This window comes from Misgurnus anguillicaudatus, chromosome 11 (assembly GCF_027580225.2).
Source record: "Misgurnus anguillicaudatus chromosome 11, ASM2758022v2, whole genome shotgun sequence".
NCBI lineage: Eukaryota > Metazoa > Chordata > Actinopteri > Cypriniformes > Cobitidae > Misgurnus > Misgurnus anguillicaudatus.
Window position 1 is genome coordinate 6,614,351 of NC_073347.2, and position 24,364 is coordinate 6,638,714.

The 24,364-nt window shown below is 38.5% G+C and overlaps 1 protein-coding gene across 1 annotated transcript in view; it reads right to left on the bottom strand.

Annotated features, from left to right (window-relative positions):
• The window catches only part of myom2b (myomesin 2b), a 66,480-nt gene that overhangs the window by 8,109 nt on the left and 34,007 nt on the right, over positions 1 to 24,364 (bottom strand). The window contains exons 23-32 of the mRNA XM_073872922.1: positions 24,036 to 24,080; positions 23,591 to 23,727; positions 23,195 to 23,339; positions 23,019 to 23,081; positions 18,906 to 18,973; positions 18,705 to 18,818; positions 15,722 to 15,809; positions 15,588 to 15,626; positions 5,862 to 5,967; positions 3,527 to 3,690 (exon numbers count right to left, since the gene is read on the bottom strand). Coding sequence (XP_073729023.1) covers positions 3,527 to 3,690; positions 5,862 to 5,967; positions 15,588 to 15,626; positions 15,722 to 15,809; positions 18,705 to 18,818; positions 18,906 to 18,973; positions 23,019 to 23,081; positions 23,195 to 23,339; positions 23,591 to 23,727; positions 24,036 to 24,080 — 969 coding nt within the window. The remainder of the gene's footprint in view (positions 1 to 3,526; positions 3,691 to 5,861; positions 5,968 to 15,587; positions 15,627 to 15,721; positions 15,810 to 18,704; positions 18,819 to 18,905; positions 18,974 to 23,018; positions 23,082 to 23,194; positions 23,340 to 23,590; positions 23,728 to 24,035; positions 24,081 to 24,364) is intronic.

Sequence of the window (24,364 nt, forward strand, 5' to 3'; positions counted from 1 at the left end):
TAAGCAGATAAAACATGAATACAATAAAAAAATAAAAGAAAACTGCCTCTCTCTACTCTCTGCGTCTTGTCCCGGAGGCACGGTATAAAAAGAAAATCAGCTCTCGTTATTTTAATAGCATTGTTTTCCCGCATGGCTGGAAATAGTTCTCCTTCCTCCACTCATTACTGTCACCATTCGGCGAATCACATGACCTGACACCAGACCTTGATTATGTTTGTCATCAAACAGTCTGTTTACTATCTGAAACCTCTGCCAGTATCTCAACCTTTCATACTATGATGTTGTTGTTTCATCCCTGGATTTCCCTAAATCCATTTCCTGTTTGTGCACCTGCAACCCTGGCCTTTACTTCCAATTATGAACATGTCCGTACAGGATCAGTGCCTGCGTCTGGTCATAACAAATCTGATGCAAGGTGAAGTTTATTTTCAAAGATAATCTTTTGGAGTGAAAACACAGAGAGACAGAACCACTTTTAAAAACATGAGACTCTTTTTCTTGTTTCCTGCTTTGATGCTGTTCTCATTAATGTTCACATCTGAGGTGATGCAGAGCTGTTGTTCAACGTATTTCACCTGGTACTCCAATTAGTTCAGGTTTAATTGGATTTTTTTTATAATGCTGCTTTATAAAGGGGTCACATCATACATTTTTTTTATTTTTATTTTTTTATTTCCCTGAGGTCCACTTATAGTCTTAGTCAAGACTTTTTCAGCCAAACAATTTAGTTTTTATGACCTTAGTCCACCCTCTCTCTGACCTTTAGATGTTTATTTTGCTGCTGTTCCTTGTCTTAAATTAAGATGTATTTTTTGATGAGCAAAATGACCTAGAAAAATAAGGCTAGTTTTTAGACAAAAAAATAAAAAACTAAATTAGTGCCTAAAATAGAACAATTTTCTTGAAATAAGTTAAAGCAACACTATGTAGTTTCCATGTAAAAATGACTTACAGCTCCCCCATGTGGTTGAAAAGCTCAACAGTGCCTGGTATCAGACACTCTTCTGCAGGCAGGGGGAGGGGCGGGGCTGTGTGCTCTACCCTCCACCGCCACTTTCAGAGTGTGCTTGTAGCAGCTAGGAGGCTGCTCAGGTTGCAGCAACAGTACAATTTGTCCAGTTAAAAGTTGTTCTATCACTGAAATAATTTTAGAGACATTATTTAAAGGTAAAATACATAGTGTTGCTTTAACTTTTTTATAAACACTTAATTCAAGAAATTTTTTCTTATTCAATTGGCAGATTTTTTTTTTTTTTTGCTTGTTTGCATAAATTTTTTTGTCTAAAAACTAAACTTATTTAAGCTATTGACACAAAATTTCCACTAGATGTAGCCATCAAGCCAAATATTGAATTCATACAAAGAAATCATAACATTCTCAAATACAAGAGGCATATAGAAGCTGTAATCACCAACAAAGGCTTTTCTACAAAGTATTAAATAAAATGTGTTCAATATTTATTCCCTGTGTCATTTCACTTTATTTATTATGACTCAACTTGTATACTTAAATGTTCTGATTTCTTTGTATGAATCCAATATTTGGCTTGATGGCTACATCTGGTGGAAATTTTGTGTCAATAGCCCACTTAGAAATCCCCTTACTGATAAAAATGCTGATGTGTCAAATACTTATTTTCCCCGTTGTGTGTGTATCTATATATATATTTTTTTTTATTTTATTTTTTTATTTTTTTTAATGTATATTTGAGCTTTAATAGGTTTTGTAGTCTTAGCCATTTTATGCCATTTATCTGTTACTTTTTATTTTTGTGTATGTTTTTTAATTTATATGTGAGTGATCACAAGACAGGAGGAAGGATATAATTGGAAGTGTCATTATTTTAGCTTAGCTCTAATGTTTGTTGGAGAGTGGAGTTGCTGTTTTTGGAGTTTCCTTTCCAGTCACAAAGCAAGGATTTGGGGTTATCACTTTAAAAGTGTTTACACCGGTGGTCACTTTGCACATTTGGACTTTTAACACGCTTGGACTTTTAGATTGTTTTAGGGTTTTTTGTATTCCATGCATTTAACAGTTTTGGGGCGGTTTCCCAGACAAGGTTTTTCCTAGTCCCAGACTAAATTGCATGTTTGAGCTGCTTTCATTTCAAAACACCTTGTACTGACATATCTTAATATGGATCAGTGCCATTGTTTTGTCTCAAGATGCACACCAGTATAGTTTTTTGTGAGGTTTGTTTGTAAAAACGACTTACAGTGTACATGTCCTAAAATTACTAAGGCCTAGTCCTGGATTAATCTAAACCTTGTCCGGGAAACCACCCCAAAGAGTTTTAGTTTGTTGTTTTAAGTCTAATGTGACTATTGTAAATACAATTTAATTTCTCCTGCTTGTCTCATCCTTTTAACACAATTTTAATCGAACACAGTAAAAAAACCTTTTAACTTTTGTAACACTCGATAGGACTGATTCCAGTACAGTGTTTATTCTATATCAGTGGTTCTCAAACTTTTTCCGCGTGCGGCCCCCCCTTGTGTACGGCGCATTCCTTCGCGCCCCCCCCCCCCCCAAAGAAAATTTATGACCAAAAACTGTTCTAAAATGTAACATTTTAATTAAACAAAACATATTAAGTTATACAAAGTAGTGCTGTTGGTTAGTAGCCTTATTTTTTTTTTAATTACACAGAATTCATGATAAATTAATGTATTTTATAAAATGTCATAAAACTGGGGCCCCCCTGGCACCATCTCGCAGCCCCCAGTTTGAGAACCACTGCTCTATATTATCACACACTCTAAAATGCTTGATTCTGATTGGCCAGTCGCTATATTCCAAGGTATTTTATTCTGAAATGAAAACCGCCTGAATCTAATAACACACGGTTGCAAATCATTTTGATGGGTACAGTCTCATATACACAAAAATTAAGTGTATACGTATTTTAACTCTTTCCCCGCCATTGAAGAGTTATCTCGTCAATTGAGTGTTCCTGATAAATTTTTATGTTCATCTGCAATGCCACGATTATCCAATGCATGCACTTTTTAAACCAATTTATTTAAAAAACTGATCTCTAACAAAACTATTTCACTTATTTCAGCTTTTTGTTAAAAACATATTTACTATATTTACTTAAAAATATAGTGCATAATGTTTGCATCCATTTTTTTAATGAAGTTTCAAATGGAATGTACAGCAATTTATGCAATTGCTTAAAATTTCACGTAAAACTTCCTCAAAAAAGGGATGCAAAAATGATGCACTGGAATTTAAGTAAATATTTTTATCAGCCTTGTTTCTATGATTTTTTTTAACTTAATAAAAACTGTGAATTTGCGTTTGGTGTGTACGCAACATTATAGAAGCAATTTTTGCAGCTTAAGAGTTTGTTTAGATGGTGAGGAAGGTTTTATGTATGTTTTTATAGGACATCTTGCTATTTTAGTTTAAAAGATGAATGAAAATACAGTTTGTCATGGTATGACCCCCCTCAAATTGGCTTATTCTTAGAAATCATTAGTTATCAAGTAATGACATTTCCAATAAAGCTCGACTCACCTTCTCCAGAGAGATCCAGGGATCGAGAGTGTGTCTTCTCAGGGTCCATAATCTCAATGATGTACAGTCCTTTATCTTTATCAGTAGGCTCAACTATCTCCAAAGTTGCCATTGCTGGATTGCCACCAACCCGCAATCTGTCTGATGCGGTGATTTTAGTTTCCCTGGAATTACAAAATGTATTCACAAATATGCCACATCAGAAAACGTAAATAACAGAACCAATTCAAGTGCATGTGCAAACATAGGGAATTTTAATGTTATTAACACCATGTGTTCACCAGATGTGACAAAATATTTCATAGTGGACATTTGTCAGGTTGGTTGTATAGGTTTGTGGAGATGAATTTCACTTAGATCTGAAAACCAGAGGTTCTGGTCTAAAAGTTTTACGTGTGCCTCGAACACAGGTTGAGTATAATATAAGCGTTCTTGGGTCATTTAAAATAAATGTGTTTTTGCCAAACGGACCCGAGAAGACCCATCAAGTCCTTTCCCAACACCTCCCTCCCATTTGCCAAGAGTGCTTGTGACATCATGTGGCTGGCGGTAGGTTAATTTTCATTGAGCCAGACCTGTCAATCAATTTTGAATACACTGTAAGCAGTTACCTTGATGTCGTTGTCAGATAACAAATGAAAAACAATGGCGCAGTGGACCAAATTGGATACAAGGCCACCAGGGTTTCTTTCTGTTTGACTGGTGCGTATGGGGCTACACAGTCTACACACACGTCGGTGCAGTTAACTTTCGGCTCTAGTCTTGTCGGGTAAAAAAGTAATTTGGGTCATTTCGGGTTAGGTACCGAGAAGACCTCTACTTCATTTCGTGCTAGCGACAGGTAACAAACACTCAACAAGTTTTTATTGCTTGTCAATTTCATTTATTGCACCTGGATAGGGCACAGTGTAAGACTTTTGAGAAAAAGTTTTATATGCATGCTGCACACAATTTTATATTTATTATATAATGTAGTATATTATTTCATATTAGCTTTTCCGTTTTCTGTGATTTCTTTATTTTTACGGAAAGCTACTTTGAAACAATCGTAAAAAAGCACTATGCAAATAAATTTGAGTTAAAGGAATAGTCTACTCATTTTCAATATTAAAATATGTTATTACCTTAACTAAGAATTGTTGATAAATCCCTCTATCATCTGTGTGCGTGCACGTAAGCGCTGGAGCGCGCTGCGACGCTTCGATGGCATTTAGCTTAGCCCCATTCATTCAATGGTACCATTTAGAGATAAAGTTAGAAGTGACCAAACACATCAACGTTTTTCCTATTTAAGACGAGTAGTTATACGAGCAAGTTTGGTGTTACAAAATAAAACGTAGCGCTTTTCTAAGCGGATTTAAAAGAGGAACTATACCCCATGGCGTAATAGCACTCCTGGGAGCACCTCGACTCGCCTGAAAAGTCCGCTCCCCTTCTCACTCTCATAATGGGAGAGGGAGGGTGTTACTGCGCCGAGTCGCTTAGAAAAGCGCTACGTTTTATTTTGTACCAACAAACTTGCTTGTATAACTACTCGTCTTAAATAGGAAAAACGTTGATGTGTTTGGTCACTTCTAACTTTATCTCTAAATGGTACCATTGAATGAATGGGGCTAAGCTAAATGCTATCGAAGCGTCGCAGCGCGCTCCAGCGCTTACGTGCACGCACACAGATGATAGAGGGATGTATCAACAATTCTTAGTTAAGGTAATAACATATTTTAATATTGAAAATGAGGAGACTATTCCTCCAAGTTCAGAGTCTGGTTAAACTCCAGAACTGTTTGTTCAATTGTTTCCCGAGTAAATGCTCTTGAAAATGTTGAGAGTGTCAAATTAGCATGTCCCTGGTGTAAAATTATACACGACGGGTGTTTATTTCTGATGTGTCACTGAATGTGAAATCCCCCCTGCTTTAAAAACTGCTCTGCATGAGATTCAAAACGTACACCGGGGGGAGGAAACACCCAGAATAGCCACTTCAATGCTAATACAGGGATTTGAGAAACCGAGCATGCAGAAAGAGGCTTTTCTCACTGCGATTGTATTTCTCATGCTACTGGATCACCTCCAGGGCAGAGCATTAGATAACAGCAAATCACAATGATTTGTTTTGCGTCAACATCAGAATGGGAACAGGACGATTCTCTACTCCTGTAATTTCCAATATTTCAATAATAATTTATTATGTACACCTCACACTAAAGCAGCACAATACTGGAGCAAAACCGAAAATCATGTTTACAAGAAAAGCCGTGAAAAGGCCCGCACGTTTGATTTACGCCAATGTTTTTTTCTTGAAAACCATTTCCAGACAGATAAAACATATGCATACTTATGTTTCCAGTGAATCTTCATCTCCTGTGTGTAATACTTCATATGGCACTGCAGCATAATGCCCTCCGCAGTGCACTGGATCGACAACTCGGACGCGCTGGGTCCTGTTCAGGTCCAAAACAGAAAGGAAAGAGATGTTAAAACTCACCAGCACGGGCTGGTTGGACAAAAAGAAGCATTTAAACTGCACCACTGCAATGCACCACAGGCCTCATTTATAAAATGGAGCATAGAAAAGTCAAAAACGTGCATAAAACGAATGTACGCATAGAAAATGCACATACGCCTCACTTTCAGACATGAGATCTATAAATCGCAAATGAGCTTGAAATTGTGCAAAGCTGAACATTAATTAAACAATGCCTAATTAATATCATAGACATATAAAAGAGCACCTGTCTTGTTATGTTTAAATCCTTTTTGAGCAGCAAAAATGGTTTATACAGTGAGGAAAATAAGCACTTGAACACCCTGCTATTCTGCAAGCCCTCTCACTTAGAAATCATGGAAATTGTCATCGTAGCTGCATGTCCACTGTGAGAGACATAATCTAAAAAAATCCAGAAAATCACAATGTATAATTTTAACTATTTACTTGTATGATACAGCTCCAAATACGTATTTGAACACCTGTCTATCAGCTAGAAATCTAACCCTCAAAGACCTGTTAGGGGCCAGTCACACCAAAAGCGCTTTAAACGCTTGCAAACGCAAGGCGCAACGCACTGCCTTTTTTAAAAAAAAGAGCAGTGCGACGCGGCTTTTCATATTGCTAAGCAACCACCGAGTCAGCTGTCTTGTCAATCAAATATTGAAGCGTGAGCACTTTTTTGCTGTTAACTGTCATATTAGCTGAAACTTTAAAAAGAGGACGCTTGCTCTGACCTTGTTTGAGGGTGAGAGGTGCACAAACACGCAAGAGAGAGTGAGCGAGTGGAGTCCGGTTCTTCAAAGCAACTGTAAACTTCCCTCACCTCAACGTAAGGCCCGCCTCTCCCCTCATTCGATTGGACAATGGAAAGACGCGAATGACGTCGGGCGCTTCTCCGCTCTCAGCGCTCCTTCAAAAACGTGTGCGCGGCAGGCGGCAAAAAACCGCAAGGCGCTCGGCGCGCATAAACAGCGCGCAAACGCGCCCTGCCCATATAATATCATTCAAAAAAGGCGCCTGCAACTGCCATAAACGCTTTTGGTGTGACTGGCCCCTTAGTCTGCCTTTAAAATGTCCACATCCACTCCATTTATTATCCTAAATTAGATGCACCTGTTTGAGGTCGTTAGCTGCATAAAGACACCTGTGCACCCCATACAATCAATAAGAATCCAACTACTAACATGGCCAAGACCAAAGAGCTGTCCAAAGACACTAGAGACAAAATTGTACACCTCCAAAAGGCTGGAAAGGGCTAAGAGGACATTGCCAAGCAGCTTGGTGAAAAAAGGTCCACTGTTGCAGGGGTTCCCAACCTTTTTTGTGCCAGGGACCAGCATATTCATAAAAAAATTTCCAGGGACCAGTTGTCAATTTGAATGCCTCAATTTTAAGATGCATCGTTTGAAACATATCACTGTGTAAAAACAGTAACAGCCTATCATTTAATTGCATATAATGAGGCTACTTGTATGAATATACCAATCTTTTAAAACTCTCAGACCGGTTCACAAAATGTTTCCCTTTTCTCCCATACAATTACTGTAGGTCTACTTCAAAACCTTTAACAAAAAAAATACCAGACTCGACCAATGAGAACAAAACTATTTTAATGTGAAAAAAAACATACGCATTCAAAACATCGCAGAGCGTGCCAGAGTTATGCTTGGGACCATTTTACACCATCATGACTATAAGTTTGCGTGTTCATTCGCAGCTTTTGGTTTTGTGCAAATGTAAGTTATAATATTGTGTTTATTTTGTGTAGGCCTATATCTATATCTGATTTATCTCATGATAGGATGCATTTGGTTAAAAATTAATGTAGTAAAGTGTAGCCTGTTTATCCGCAGCTTCAGCGCGCGCAGCTCAAATGGCACTGCACGACTAATAATGACTATTGGGACTGTCATACTAAATAACATTATAAAGCGAACAATATTATAATAAAACATTGTGAATTATTTTGGTGTTGCCGTGTCGCGTTGCACCAGGAAGAGCGCGTCCACAACATGAGTACTTCTGAATGGCACATAACTTAGTTCAAATTCACTTGTGCATTCTCTTAATTTTGTGCAGATATAATTTGTAATGTTATGTTTATTTTGTATATATCTGATTAATATCATTTAGGTCAGGATACGTTTCTTTGCGTTAGCAATGCTCCAGTTTACTGGTATCTATTTAACGCACACGCCTCAAACAACATTGCACAGCTAATAATAACGATGAAAACACTATTTTATTACTAAATTGTTGTGAATTTATTGGTATTTCTTATTTTCAGCACGTTGTTCCATGAAGAGTGCACAAGTCAAAATAATATTTTTTAAATTAATTAAATATAAAAAGTAGCCTATTATTGGAAATAATAGGGAAAGCTGAAACTGTGGTGTCTGCAGTTTGGGTTACTCCCCCGCCTAATGTGGCCTCTAACGGTGTACGAGTTTCCTATTTCCAAAGTTGAGAAGCTGGAGAGAACAATAAGTGCATACATCAAGAAATGGCTTGGACTCCCGCAATGTCTCAGTAACATCGGGTTGTATGGAAACGGTGCACTGGAACTGCCTATCTCTAGCCTCACAGAAGAATACAAATGCACCAAAGTGAGACTAAGCATGACCCTGGCAGAGTCTCAAGATGCAGCCATACGAACAGCTCCTCCAAGACTCATAACTGGGAGGAAATGGACCCCAGCTGAGGCTGTAGAGCAAGCACAATTTGCTCTCAGACATGGAGACGTAGTGGGACAGGTGCAGCAAGGACAAGGTGGGCTTGGACTTGGGACTTGTCGACCTACATGGCACAAGGCAACATCTGCAGAGAGGAGAAAGCTGGTAGTTGCTGAGATCCGGCATCAACAGGAAGCAGAGAGATGCACAAAGGCGGTGGCACAAGCCAAGCAGGGCCAGTGGACTACCTGGGAAAACCTGGAGCCCCATAAGATCACGTGGAGAGATATCTGGGAGATGGAAGGAAGCCAAATAAGCTTCCTCATTAGGGCCACCTACGATGTTCTTCCTACACCTAAGAATCTGAACCAGTGGTTTGGAAATGATCCAGCATGCCCTCTCTGCCAAACCCCAGCAAATCTCAGGCACATCCTCACCGGCTGCAAAACCAGTCTGTCCCAAGGGCGTTACACCTGGAGGCATAACCAAGTCCTACGCCAACTGGCAGTCATTCTGGAAGGAAGACGATCCTCCGTTAATGCCCTCCCTCAACCATCAGCTAAACACTCATTCACTATCGCCTTCGTGAGAGCAGGGCAGTGCCAAGCAAATCCAGCCACAAAAGTGGATAGCACCCTCTTGGATGGTGCACGGGACTGGAAAATGCAAGTGGATCTAGATCGGCAACTCAAGTTTCCACCTGAGATTTTAAACACCAAGCTCAGGCCAGATCTTGTTTTGTGGTCAACTTCAAAGAAGTCCCTGTTAATCGTGGAACTGACTGTACCATGGGAAGCTGCAGTGGGAGAAGCGTACGAACGTAAAAAGCTGAAGTACACCGATATAGCTTGTGAGGCAAAACAACGAGGCTGGCATACACAGGTACTTCCGATAGAGGTTGGTTGCAGAGGATTTGTGGCTACATCCATAGTCAGGCTTCTGAAGGGGGTAGGAGTTCGGGGGCAGGCCTTCAGGAAAGCCATCAGAGCGCTGTCAAAGGCAGCAGAGCGAAGCAGCAGGTGGATCTGGATAAAGAGGAAGGACCCCAACTGGCCTGCAAAGAACAATAAGGAGGGGTAAAAGCAGAAGGGGGCTCACCTGGGACGCCAGGTGGTGCCGTTAAGCCTTCTGGAGGTGTCGTGGGCCTATTAACGAAACACCAATGAAGGAGGGTGCCCACCTGAAGACCCTGATGAAGTTCTTACCCCTCTCCCATGAATTAGAAAGTGCTGATTACTAGGGATAGTAACATCTAGTCCTATGAGCTGAACTGAATTGTTTGAAAAATCTGCATTTACTGAAATTACTATTTTGCCAAATTGAAAAATAAATTAAAAATATACTTTGGGGACGGACGTTATATATGACTATGTAATGTGCATTTACCTTGGACTCGGAGTGGGTTGCGCATCCATTCTTTGCCATTACTTGGGTCTTTTTCAGATGGAAAATAACGCTCAAACTCATCAGACAGTGATGTTAGGTGGCAATGTATCAACTAAGGAAATTAGCCATTGAAGTTTGCTAAGGCCCGCTCATCTCTCCACATACTTCTCTGTCACTTCAGGTGCACCGCGCATTTTTTGCAGTCCGTTCAGATACGACGCGTTGCTAAGGAAACACATTCAATTGATTTATTGTTTATGTTTTAGATTAAATAACATTACATGTCATAGCATTTAAAAAAAGACAATTATTATTATTATAAAAATATAATTCTGGGAATATTCATGGAATATTTCAAGGCCCGGTCCTAACGGGGGTTGGGAATCACTGCACTATTGGAGCAATCATTAGAAAATGGAAGAAGCTAAACATGATTGTCAATCTCCCTCGGACTGGGGCTACATGCAAGATCTCACCTCGTGGGGTCTCAATGATCCTAAGAAAGATGAGAAATCAGCCCAGAACTACACAGGGGGAGCTGGTCAATGACCTGAAAAGAGCTGTGACCACCGTTTCCAAGGTTATTGTTGGTAATACATTAAGACGTCATGATTTGAAATCATGCATGGCACGGAAGGTTCCCCTGCTTAAACCAGCACATGTCCAGGCCCGTCTTAAGTTTGCCAATGACCATTTGGATGATCCAGAGGAGTCATGGGAGAAAGTCATTTGGTCAGATGACACCAAAATAGAACTTTTTGGTCATAATTCCACTAAACAGGTTTGGAGGAAGAAGAATGATGAGTACCATCCCAAGAACACCATCCCTACTGTGAAGCATGGGGGTGGTAGCATCATGCTTTGGGGGTGTTTTTCTGCACATGGAACAGGGCGACTGCACTGTATTAAGGAGAAGATGACCAGGGCCATGTATTGCGAGATTTTGGGGAACAACCTCCTTCCCTCAGTTAGAGGATTGAAGATGGGTCGAGGCTGGGTCTTCCAACATGACAGTGACCCGAAGCACATAGCCAGGATAACCAAGGAGTGGCTCTGTAAGAAGCATATCAAGGTTCTGGCGTGGCCTAGCCAGTCTCCAAACCTAAAACCCAATAGAGAATCTTTGGAGGGAGCTTAAACTCTGTGTTTCTCAGTGACAGGCCAGAAACCTGACTGATCTAGAGAAGATCTGTGTGGAGGAGTGGGCCAAAACCCCTCCTGCAGTGTGTGCAAACTTGGTGAAAAAATACAGGAAACGTTTGACCTCTGTAATTGCAAACAAAGGCTACTGTTCCAAATATTAACATTGACTTTCTCACGTGTTCAAATACTTATTTTTTAGCTGTATCATACAAATAAATAATGAAAAAATTATACATTGTGATTTCTGGATTTTTTTAGATTATGTCTCTCACCGTGGACATGCACCTACGATGACAATTTCAGACCCCTCCATGATTTCTAAGTGGCAGAACTTGCAAAATTGCAGGGGGTTCAAAAACTTATTTTCTTCTCTGTATTTCCAAAAACCTGCAGCAATTGGACAAGCAAAAGTGTGTACGTCTGCCAGACCCTGACGGGTGAACGTGATTTCACCAAGTAAGATGTGATCCTGGATCAACATCATTGTTGGTCCTGGATCAACATTTTCATTAACCAATCAGATTGAAGGATTAGGATTAGGGTGTATGTTAGATTTAGGTTTAGAATTGGGTTAGGGGCTTTTAAGAAATACTCCTCAAACTATTATTTCACACTAATTTTAGGGTTCAAAAATGGTTAGGGTTTGAGTTAAGGGTAGGTTTGGGTATCTTTGATTAAAATGCTGATCCAGGATCACAACTTACTTGGTGAAATCACGGCGACCGACCCTTTACTATCAAATCTGTGCGTACGCACACTTTGTAAATGAGGCCGCATGTGTTTAAGCAAAACTTGCTTTGTTATTTAATCAATGGCGTTTTAGGACGCAGGCGAATAAAATGAACACCACTTCTTTTCGTAATTACAGCAACAGACGAATAATGAATAAATGATCACATTACAAATCACATTATTTCTTTTATTTTTTGGAACAAAGATGAATCAAACTGAAAAAATCTGAAACTGAGCTCAGAGTATAAGAGCATTGACTGGGCCAACCACTTTAGTTCACATTGTGGATCGAAGTAATTGTGTATGCAAATACGCATAGTCCTGTCAAGAAGATACCTGGGTCATTTTTCAACCTAAAATTATAAAAGAAAAGACTACTTTTGCATTATGACATAATGAGGGAACAGCCAGAGAGCTGTAATCTAGGCAAGGAGTGGCTATACTGCAAATAAGCTTTTATTGTGTACTACATTTATTGTTGGCTCGCATGACAAATTGCATGTGATGCTTCCTCATTTGTAAGTCTCTTTGTAAGCTAAAAGGATAAAATATATATGTAGCATAAAAATATCATTCAATTTAGTTTAAAGTGGCAATCCGTAAAAAATAATTTAATTAAAAATGAACAAAAATCGGTTATTGAATATGTAGAAAAAAATCAGTGTTTAAAACTGTCATCTGGGAAATCTGTGAAACAGCATGTAAATAAGTCAGTCTGTGATAACCATGATGTCATGAGCATGTGTTAATTCAGACAATAGGCATGTGTGGGTATAACTAAAACAACAATGGTGGCCTATAGGACTGTACTGGTGCTGTTCAAGATGCTGAGTTTATTAAAGGGCCCGTATTATGCAAAATCCACTTTTATAAGGTGTTTGCACATAAATGTGTGTTGGCAGTGTGTGAACCCCTTTAATGAAAAAAATCCTATTCCCACTTCGCCTTTTTAATCCCCATTAAACCAGAACAGTCTCATTAGGCATGCTTTTTAAGTCTCTTTTTAATGTGATGTCACACTAACAAAAGCCCCGCCCACAGACACTGACTTACTGGTTAATTTTTCCCAAAGCTTTTCTAAATGTGTTTGTCAGCATGTTGCAGCACTAATGTGGCTTAAGATACTATTGTCTCAGACTGTATTCACATAAATCAGATCTATTTTAACCAAATGTAGGAGCTTATTTGCATTTATAATCCGGAGTCACTTGTATGGTAAAAAGTAGGTGTCTTCTCGGGTCCAAAAAAATGGACACAACCCAAAATGATGCGAATCTCTTTTTACCCGACGTGCACCGCAAGAACCGACAGGCAGATGACATCAAAGTACACCGAGACCAATTCGAGAAATCATACAGAGGAGTCTGCTTATCAATCAGTCCCGCAGTACTTTGATGTCATCTACCTGTCGCTTCTTGCGGCACGGCATGAAGACGAACTCACTTTATAACTTTGTCTATTACTGTCATTAGTGATTGGTGGACTACCGCACATAGATTTAGGGGTTATGGAGGCACCGCCTCTAAGCCTGAGGCCCTAGCTGTTTGCCTACTCTGCCTATAGGTAGCGCCAGCCCTGCGACCAAGTAGCAATTTTTTTAACCCGACTGGACCTGAATGTAAACGGCACCTACGTGTGTGCAGTCTGTGGCCCTTCATGCACCAGATAGACAGATGGAAACTCCAATGGGCTCGCAACTAATTTGGCCCGCTGCTTTAATTATTTACATTTGTTATCTGACAATGACAACAAGGTAACCGCTAAAATGCATTCAAAATTCATTGACAGGTCTGGCTCAATGAAAATAAACCTAATGATGTTGCAAGCGCTCTTGTCCGAGGCACACGTGAAACTTTTAGACTCGAACCTGCTCGGGTTTTTGGATCTAAGTGAACCCGTGAAGACCCTTAGTAAAAAGCATACCTCATTGTTAATCTAAACAAAATTGCTCGATGCTTTTGCCATCTTGATTGTTCGTACTTATTTTACTAAATGCGTACGTGCGCAGACTGTTTCTTTACAAACTAACATCGCCATCTACTGGCCTGGCATGGGTAATACAGCGTCTTTTGTTATTTTGAGGATCTGTATATTCGCACATATTTTCGACAATGTTGTCTTGTGTACATAACCTTTTGCTAAATTCAAAGGAAATACGCTTTAGTTTTAACTATCGTTAGCCTTAAAGGCTCTCTAAGCGAATCTGCGAGACGTTAGTTATTGTTGACGTTTGAAACTGTTTTCAAACAGACAGGGCGTAGCTAACTCCTCCCCCTCCCTTCCGTGTTTTCATGAACGCGCCCAACCCCCACCCCCAAATCCTTTTTGTCGTTTATTGGCTGGAATACTTTGTTTTGTTATGTGATGTTTGGTTTGGCCACTTGTTGATATTGCCGTTTGTGAAGCCTGGGCTGTCTACAGAGATCGCGTTTTTTTAGGAGATGTTTCCGGTTTGTAACAAAAAATGTTTTATGGTCTAAAACGCTTCAATTCGCTTAGAGCGCCTTTAAAGGAATAGTCTACCCTTTTGCCATATTAAACTATGTTATTACCTCAACCTAGACGAATTAATACATACTTATCTTTTTTCAATGCATGCACTGTACAGCGCGTTGTGAATGTGTTAGCATTTAGCCTAGCCCCATTCATTTCTATGGTACCAAAAAAAGTTTTATTTTGTGGCACCATACTTACTGGTATAAAGGGGATCGCACACCGGCTGCGCAGCTCAGCGCCGCGCCGTTCTAAAAAAATCGAACACATTGCTTTCTATGAGTATACGCACACCGGCGCCTGTCCGCGCAGCCCAGCTGTGACTCAGGAAGTTGTTCAAGTCCCTGTCGCGCCACACAGCGCCACTCACATAGTTTAACATCATATTTGTCCCACATAATTAATGATTAACATTGGCTGCTAACGTATATTTTACATTTTGAAGTAGACGCTATCTGACGAAGCTCGCGCTATTTAATGTGCACTTCCGGTTTACAATACCTCCGAGTTCTCCTAGGCGCGGCGCTGAGCTGCGCGGCCGGTGTGCGATCCCCTTAACTCCTCATGTAACAGTCTTTAAATAGGGAAAACACGGAAGTGTTTGGTGGCTTCCCTGTTTGGTACCATAGGAATGAATGGGTCTAGGCCAAATGCCAACACATTCACGACGCGCCGCACAGTGCACACACCGAAAAAAGATAGATAAGTATCAATTCATCTAAGTTAATAACATAGTTTAATATGGCAAAAGGGTAGACTATTCCTTTAATGGTCCTAAAAACAAACTTAATTATCAAAACAACATGCTTTTAGGTCTTTTATCGTGAGATTTACAATAAACACGGATGCCGCTTTTTCTTTGGATCTGATTAGCATTTGAATCACTCGTATTTTTGACAGTCATCTAAATCTACCCACCTACTGTATAGGCTTGAAAATCCATCACTTACACCCTGACTACTGTGCAGCAGCACTAAAAATGAACTATGGGAAAACATAAAAGGTTAATAATTGAAGTTCTGCCCTATTTTAAGGTAGATGCCCAGTTTCAGACACCACAGACAGAGGAGATGGCAGCGAGGAAGATTGATTTAAATCGATTGGCGCTAACAATGAAAGACAAGCAGATGAAACGCAGCATACGTACCAGCAATACGGGTGAGATCATTAATAATGTCATCAAAGGCTGTGGAGGGAAAATAGAGAGATTCACTGCATGTTTCTGAGAACATTAAGAAGCCCACGTTTACATTTTTCTGTATTTTTGATAAGACAATCCACCTTTCCCAGAAACATCAATCTGTGACACATCTTGGCCTCTGTCATCGGTGATGGTTGCTTTATATAGTCCCACATCCTTCCTGGAAAACTAGGAATGCAAGAGGAGAAAAACTGTAGTTCATGAAAACAGGCCACCCGAGGGACGCTTTCTTTAGATGAATACGGAATAGTTTCTTGACTTGGGTGTAAATTATAGCTATTTTATATAGTTGTGTAATTTTTCAGAAATGACAAGGAATGGCCAACTTTACATGACATGACTGCACTAACTCAACCAATTCAGTCTGGTTTCAATCCCGCTGGAGTCAAATGGTTTTTATGGTCATTTATATCTTAACTTACATGGTTATTTCTCATGGCACTATACGACCTCAAGAGCAATTAAAAGAAATATAAAAAGTTTGTCATACGTCAAGCCCTGTGTTTTGTTGTTGTTTTTAATGGAGGTTGCACAAACTCTTTTACTTCGTAAACTGGAAGAACACCGACTGGAAAAACAGACTAATTACCCCTAACAGTCCAACGGGGACTGTGTGTCTTTTCTATTGAAATAGCCTTAGTAATGGTACTTAGCTCTTAGTACGCCTCAGTACACTATACTGCTAAAGAATACACTTACTGTACATTACAGAAAAACCTGCCAATGCTGCCTACACCAGACTCAAACATGTGCACATGTCTTCTGATAGGAAAAAAATAATGCTAAAATAAAAATAATACAATTTAACTAAAAATTACAAAAGTTTTGATTGCAAAAGAGAACAACTTAACTTGTGTAGTTGAAATAAAAGGCTGTGCATTAAGCTTTATTATATTTTGGCACAAAATTTGTCTGTCACTTAATTCTACAGCATGGTCAATACCATAGATCTTCAAAGTTTTTCGGGGCAGGGACCCCTTAGATGAGAGAAGCCTGGAGCAGGGACCCCCAGAGCTATTTAAATAAGCAGTAAGGTACAAGAGGCTGCTTTATTGTATTATGCTGCATTCGTAATCTATTTCATTTCATTGGAAGCGTGCCGACTTCCGGCGACAGTGACCATTGGTGACCGGATTGGGTGTGTCCAGTCATGCAACAAAGATAAGAAAGTGCAAATGATGAGAAACTTTCGGGAGCGACTACCAATGAGAGTGAAGCAGAGAGGTTTACGTCATCTGTCTATCATCAGTTACTGGAGTGGATGGTACTCATTTGTTTATAACCACCAAATTAAGAGATGGGCGACACACAGCGACAAGTCGTTTATAATTTGAATGTAGGGTTAGGCAATCCGTAAATTGGAGTAACTGTACATTCACATTATAAGCGATTTTTGTCCCTTTCAATTAGTTTGCATTTCAATCCGAATTTTCAAAATTCACGGCGCCAGTTTTGATTGATTTTAAAGGTGCAGTGTGTAATTTTTTAGAAGGATCTCTTGACAGAAATGCAAAATAATATACAAAACTATATTATCAGGTATGTATAAAGACCTTACATAATGAACAGTTATGTGTTTATTGGGTGATTCTCACGAAACCATTGAAACACCACGGCACTAATGACTTTAGCTTTAAAATGTGTAATATAGTAACATTAAAAAGCATCAGAATTAACACAATACTGTGTTCTACCTTCCACAATGTGTGATTTCAACATAAGAATTTATAATTGGAAATTTTATCTCATTTTCTGCTGAAATTCTCATTACCGCAATGTGTCCGGCTGTGTTTGAACATGCGTTATGTTGTAATTTAATAAAATTAACACAAAAATATTAAGAAAAAAAATAAATGGATGTTTTGCTAGACTACTTTAGATGACAGAAAAAATATTTACTGAATATTCATGTATAATAATAATGAAGAAAAATTAGGAAAATGATGTGTCCATGCCTGATGTTCTCATCCTCCGCAACACTTTTGAGAACAGTTTAAGCACACATACAGAATTTTAATAAAGTTTGATTTTGAGTGACCAAGCACATGGACCAGTTACTTCAAGATGGATACCAGGTAAGATCATTTTTTCACAGTTAATTTGAAATATTGTCTTGTCAGAATGCTTATACCACATTTTGATTATCATTACCGCAACAGATGCTTATTAAATGTTAATTTAATTAATAGAAGCATAATACTTTGATTTTAAATGCATGTGCAGAATCTCCAAATTATGTTCTTTCAGGTTTGTCATGTCATTTTGAAAATATGTCAGTGTCGATGTTTTCTGACTGTTGCGGTAATGAGATTTTTTAGGACTATTTTTTAAAATTATGTTACAAAAAGTGTTAAATGATAAGTAAAAGTTTTTAAATTAATGTTCCCAGTTACTCCAGACTTTGTTTTTCAATGTCTTGGTGAAAAAAAGTAAATTTAAGCACATTTTACATTTTCATGCTTGACATTTTTAAAACCAAGTTTTCGTGAGAATCACCCTATTAACTTAAAACGAGACCTTTATATCTACATACACTGAGGGTCCCCTTACATGGAAGTCGCCATTTTGTGCCGCCATTTTTCTACAGAAGCCCTTAACGGACAATTATTTTTCATAAGTTGTCTCCGATGATTACAAGTTTGTACGGTGGCGGCTACATTAGCTTCTCTATGTGTTTCAAAAGTGAGAGGTGAGCAGTGGATTAAGCCGTTGCAATTCGCAACTTCACCACAAGAAGCCGCTAAAATTTACACACTGCACCTTTAAATGCGAGTGATAGTTTTGTCACAGTTTATAACGTAGAGGTGGTGTGGTGTCATTTACATTTTTAACAAAAAAATTGCTTGTGATTAAACATCATTTGGCGGACCCCCTGCAGTTTTTATGGCGAACCCCCGGTTAAAGACACATGGTCAATGCAATATTTAGCCCAGCCTTCATTCCATTGTTTGTTTACTTTGTACAATAAATAATTCCTGTTTTGGGTCAGGCAGCAATGTGATGTCTGGTGTAAAATGCGGTCGGACCTCACTAGTATTCCCAACATGAGGCATGAGTTCTTACATCAGTTAGTGGGAACTTGCAGACTCCTGAGTTCAGGTCAGCAGGCACCTTTGAAATGACCTCCGCATCATCCTTATACCACTGGAACACAGACTCTTTCTTCAGATTAGCCACCTGAAGAGAAGGAGAAACTTCAGCACATCAGCATTCAATCTGAGATGTGTAATACGGTCTGGCTTAACCAATTCCCACTCCACTTGCCTTGCAAACGAGAGTGACGGAGGCGTTGTCCGCAATGTGTATGGAAAGGAATTCCCTGAAGTGAGGACCTGAGGAATTAAGCATGAACACTGTGAAGCATGTACTGTACTTTCATCAAGGGAATGCTCAACTCAATAAACATCTGCTACTGTATCAGCCCTGAAAAAAACACATACAACAGAACCAGCAAAAAGGTCTTGTTTTAGCAAGGTTTCAACAAGCAGTTCGGCCAAAATTGCAACTTTTGAAAAACAATCGTTATCGTAAATTTTATGTCGATCCAAACCCGTATGACTTTCTTCTGTGAAGTTTAAGAAACTCTTTTTATATTTAGAAAGTCAATAAGGACTGGGGATGTAGCTACGGGTCATTCTATGAAAATGTTTTTTTGAACAGACAACTTTTTAAAAATGGAATTCTTTTTTATACCAAAACTTATAGTCAGATAATAGTTAACCTCTTAAATCAACTTAATGACAGCTTAATGTATTTTTATATATTTTTACTACATTACATTAAAAAATTGTGCTACATTACATTAGAAAAGCTTGTGCTGCTTTTTTGTTACTGATATTACCTATATTTTAGATGACAATTCAGGCTTCCCAGAATGTATTTTGACTATTTAATTTGCATACACAATCAAAGAAAGAAAAAGTTAATGTAATATTAAGAAATTGTCTTGATTAGTAATAATTTACTTTAAACAGGCATGCGTAAAGTTCTATTGTGTGACCTTTTTCTATTTCTACCATTGTGTTTTTTGTTGTAACATTAGAAATAATTGAGGTTGAGTGATCAAAATTGAATGATGATATCCTTAAAATGCTTACTTATGAAAGCAGCAACATTAACACCAGTGACGAATCTGCAGACACAATGTCATATCTAAGATTGCGGCCACAGTAGCTCAAACCACACTTTTTAAATTGTAAATAAATCACTTAATCATGCAATTTGAAAAATTATATTAATAAAATGTATTTTCCCATTACTATAAACTGTAGTAACACCAGTGACACGTCTTAAGTCCTCGCATGAAATTATCAAATTATTTATCAAATTGCTAAAAGATGAGGAGAGATGTGCTTTTCAAAACAGCCATGCCTACAATGAATGTTTGACGCAGGAAGAAATTGGCAAGGATGTTGATTTTTGTAAATTGGTGGTTTTTATAAATTGTAACACCAGTGACATGAAATTGAGGGACAGGTATTCCCTGTAAATTATGTATAATATTTAGTTGAAATTTTAGTTTTTTAAGTAGTCCACTAAATAACTGTACTACTTCCCTTTGTATTATGACATTTAAAGGGGGAGAATAATATATTTTTTAACTCAAAATATGTCACTAAACCACGACTGCTGACCCGAGGGACAAGCCAATTTCATGGTAGTTATCGTGTCCTACAATATATATATAAAAAATGGTTTGCAATATAACTGTCTTACATATGTTTAATTAATAATAAAACACTTTAATTAAAACAAAAAACATATATTTTGTGCCATTATCTGACAATTTTAAGTGTTTTTCCTGGTGGTTGGGGCTGGGACAGGCAAGCCACCATTTTCATAGAATGACCCGTACATTGTAACATCAAGTATGATAAAAGTGGTCTGTATGACTTCAGAAGATTTGGAATATAACATAGGTCTTAAAGTCGGCATGAAAGGACATAGCGGTTGTCTTATTTTACCCGTGGTGATGTATATCTGAGCCAAACTGTTTGGATCATTTGAAGTTAGGTCATGTTGCTATTTGCTAATTGCTGCGATCTTTTTCCAGACCCCGCCCACCTGCCATACCATATAACCAGAAGTAACGAGAGATCGTTTCAAGGAAGAAAGTAGATTTGTGTTTTTGATTTAAGATTATGAGGGCACATTAAAGATGCAGTGTGTAAGTTTTAGCGGCATCTAGTGGTGAGGTTGGAAATCAACCAACAGCTCAGTCCAAGGCTCACCACTCGGTTTTGAAACGCATAGAGAAGCTACTATAGCTGCCACAGGACAATCATGTCATTGTCTGAGACAACTTGGTTAACAAAGTTTGTCTGTTAAGGGCTTCTATAAAAACATGGCGGCACAAAATGGTGACTTGCATGTAATGGGACCCTCTGTTTATATTGATAAAAACATCTCATTCTAAGGTAATAAAAACAATGCAGTTCATTATGTAAGGTCTTTATACACCACAGATAATATATTTATGTATATTACATTGCATTTTTGTCAAGAGATCCTTTTAAAAGTTACACACTGCACCTTTAATTTTTTTTTAAATAATCAAGCTGACTGATAAGTAATTTGTAAAAAAAAAAAAACACAATATTCCAAAAATATATATTTTTATATGAATTTCAATGCTACTTATGTCCTGGGTATACTTCTAGGTTGACCAGGTCACGCTGACGCTTTCAGGACCGGAGGAATATGAGAAGTTGTAGTTTAAATGCATGTTTTTTATTTTTCTTGTCAAAAATGACAATCGTTTCGCTAGATACGCTTATGCCTCGTTTGGGATCGTTTATCGTCCTTTGAAACTCGTGTTGAGTTAAGTGTTAAGTCTTGGTGTCCATTAAAGTCCATTAAAATGAGAAAAATCCTGCAATGTTTTCCTCAAAAAACATTATTTCTTTCTTATTATAATTTTATATTGTAATTTACTTAAAGTAAATTAATTATATTGAAAAATAAATAAAAATTAAATAGCTAAAGTAAATCATAAGTTGAAGTGCATCTGTCAATTCATTGAATGTTCAAAATATTATGAATCTTTATTTAGAAAAAAAAAAACACATTGGTTGGCCTATTCATGAGCATACATCATGTTTAGGGGAATAGGGCATTATTAATATGCCATGTACACTGCAAAAAATGATTTTCAAGAAAAAAAATCTTAGTAGGCTATTTTTGTCTTGTTTTCAGTAAAAATATCTAAAAATTCCTAAACGAAGATGCCTCCTCCTGACGAGCAAAACGACCCCAAAAAACAAGTCCAGTTTTTAGACCAAAAATATCAAAACCAAGTGATCTCGTGCATAAAACAGGCAAAAAATCTGCCAATGAATTTTTCTTGAATTTGGTGTTTAAGAAAAATGTTCAAGATTTTTTTGCTTACATGATTGGCAGATTTTTTTGCTCGTGTTTATGCACAAAATCACCCAAATTTGATATTTTTACTCGAAAACCTAGACCCATATTCTTGGGTCGTTTTGCTCAACAAGAAAAAGCATCCCAATTTAAGAATTTGTAGATATTTTTAAGACAATTTTTTTTTCATGAAAATATTTTTTTTGCAGTGTAAGGTGGTATGCATAGATATGTACACATCTATGGGTGGTATGTGCAAGAAATAGGTAAACCACTATAAATAAGTCTGCCCGTGGGTTGGGTGCACCGTCGCGCCAGGGAGTGTCCCACATTGTCCCTCCTTGTCCCCCCTTGGGCTTATTAGCAGGTGGTCACCCTATATACTTCGCATTTTATGCGTACGCCATGGTCAGTGTACAGTGCGCGTGACGTAAATTTCGTCATCAAAATAGTATGGGTTTTTTTTAAACCGCACATATTTTGTAAGCACAGGTCCCGCATGCGAGTACTGGAGTAGGTAGGCCAGGAAAGGTACTGCAATTTGCCGCAATACACATGCGTTGAATACTTGTGTAGACGTATGAGTCAAATGAAGTATGCTTTGGGAGGCTGCGCATTTGACTGTGACGTTCAGTCGCATACGCATAAAAAATTAAGTACAGTATACTTGGGCCTCTAGCCTTATGGTGCTTTTTTGCCATTTCGAAAGTTGACAGTCCCAGTCTTCATTTTGAGAGTGGCGATTCTTCTCTAAAATTCACTTCCTGTGTTCTACGAAGGAAAAAGTCACATGGATGTGAAGCAACATGATAATGCCAGAATTTTTCATTTTTAGGTGAACTACTCCTGTAAGCTGGCAGCCCACTGTAGGCTTATTCAACCTACCTTTGCTACGAATGTGCTACGGATGATGCAAAGCTTGTTTGTATACCTCAACAAAATGCATTACCAAACCGCGGGGTCTAAATCTCCTAGTTTATTTCAACAGCTACATTAAGATGGTGTAGAGTGCAGTACCCTCTTTCACACGAATGTACTCCCTCCTTTGGTACTCGGCCTCAGCCAGCGCTGCCTTGAAGGCTGAAAGAGGGAAATGAAGCAGTCAGTGTAAGAGTTCAGTGAGTAGAGGTCAACAGAAAAGCACAATATTCTTCACGATAGCAACCAAAGCCCGGAGCCACGCAGGCTCTCACCGTCTCCGATCAGCACCAAAGTGGACTGGGCCTTGGCTCTGCCATCTTGGATCTGCAAGGTAAAAGTGCCCTCGCTTTCCTCTGTGAAATGATCCATCACCATCTCGATAATGCCCGTAGCCACGTCATGACTCATTTTCGTTTGCTCGCAAAAAAGCCAAAGAAGTAAACATTACTCTCTTGGGCTTTTCTTGGGAGATTTGCACGAATGGAACAGAGACACAACAGATGGCAGTATGCTATGGAGCCGAATCTATTTATTTGGGTTGCTTACGTTTCCTCGCACGCCGTCGGGTTGGAGCTAAACTTAATATAAAACTTCAATCTAGCATTCCCCGATTTCTTTTTATGAAATAGCTGCAGCTTGTTTGTACCATTTGTTTGACAGTTATTTACCTCGCAGTTGACAAGCTCCTTGTTATTGGCAAAGAATTTGTAGGTCACGGCGGATGAGATGCCCTCAGCTTGCACCCAGAAGCGCACGCGGCCTCTCTCTAGAATCTTATAGGCCAGTTCGGCCTTCAGAGGGATAACTGCAAAGACAGAAAGGTGACAGGCTGACATCTCGCCTTGTGTATTGTCACAAATCACACGTGTGACTTACAACTTGTATGTGACCATTTGTCAATTTTATTTAAAATATCACAAGTCTACTAAGTATTACATTTTTTTTTTTTTTGCTTTAATGTTATGTTGATTTTACTATTGTGTTGTCATGCACTATTTAAAGCTACACTCCACAGACTGCTCCATTTGGTAAAATTGAATTACTACTTGAATGGACCTTAAAAAATCTCAGCATAAGAATAATCTCTGTACTCATTTGTCAAGAGCCACTTACTCGGGTTGCGTATCTCATGGCTGAGGGCCAACAGTTTATCCAGCTCTAAAATTGAAAATGAAGGTTAACTATCAATAACATTTTCAAAACATTACATCAGAGACTTTCAACAAAATCTTTTTCGAAAAACCAACAAGCATCATACAGTATGTCTTAAAGGATTACTCCACTTTCATAAAAAATCCTGATAATTTACTAGGAATGCACGATTTTGATTTTTCATGGCCGGTTTTTATACCGGTTTTCTTAACAAGCAAATTGGCCGATTCCGATCCGATTTCCGATTTTTTTTCTTATCAAGCAACAAACAAGAAAGAATGAAAGTATAC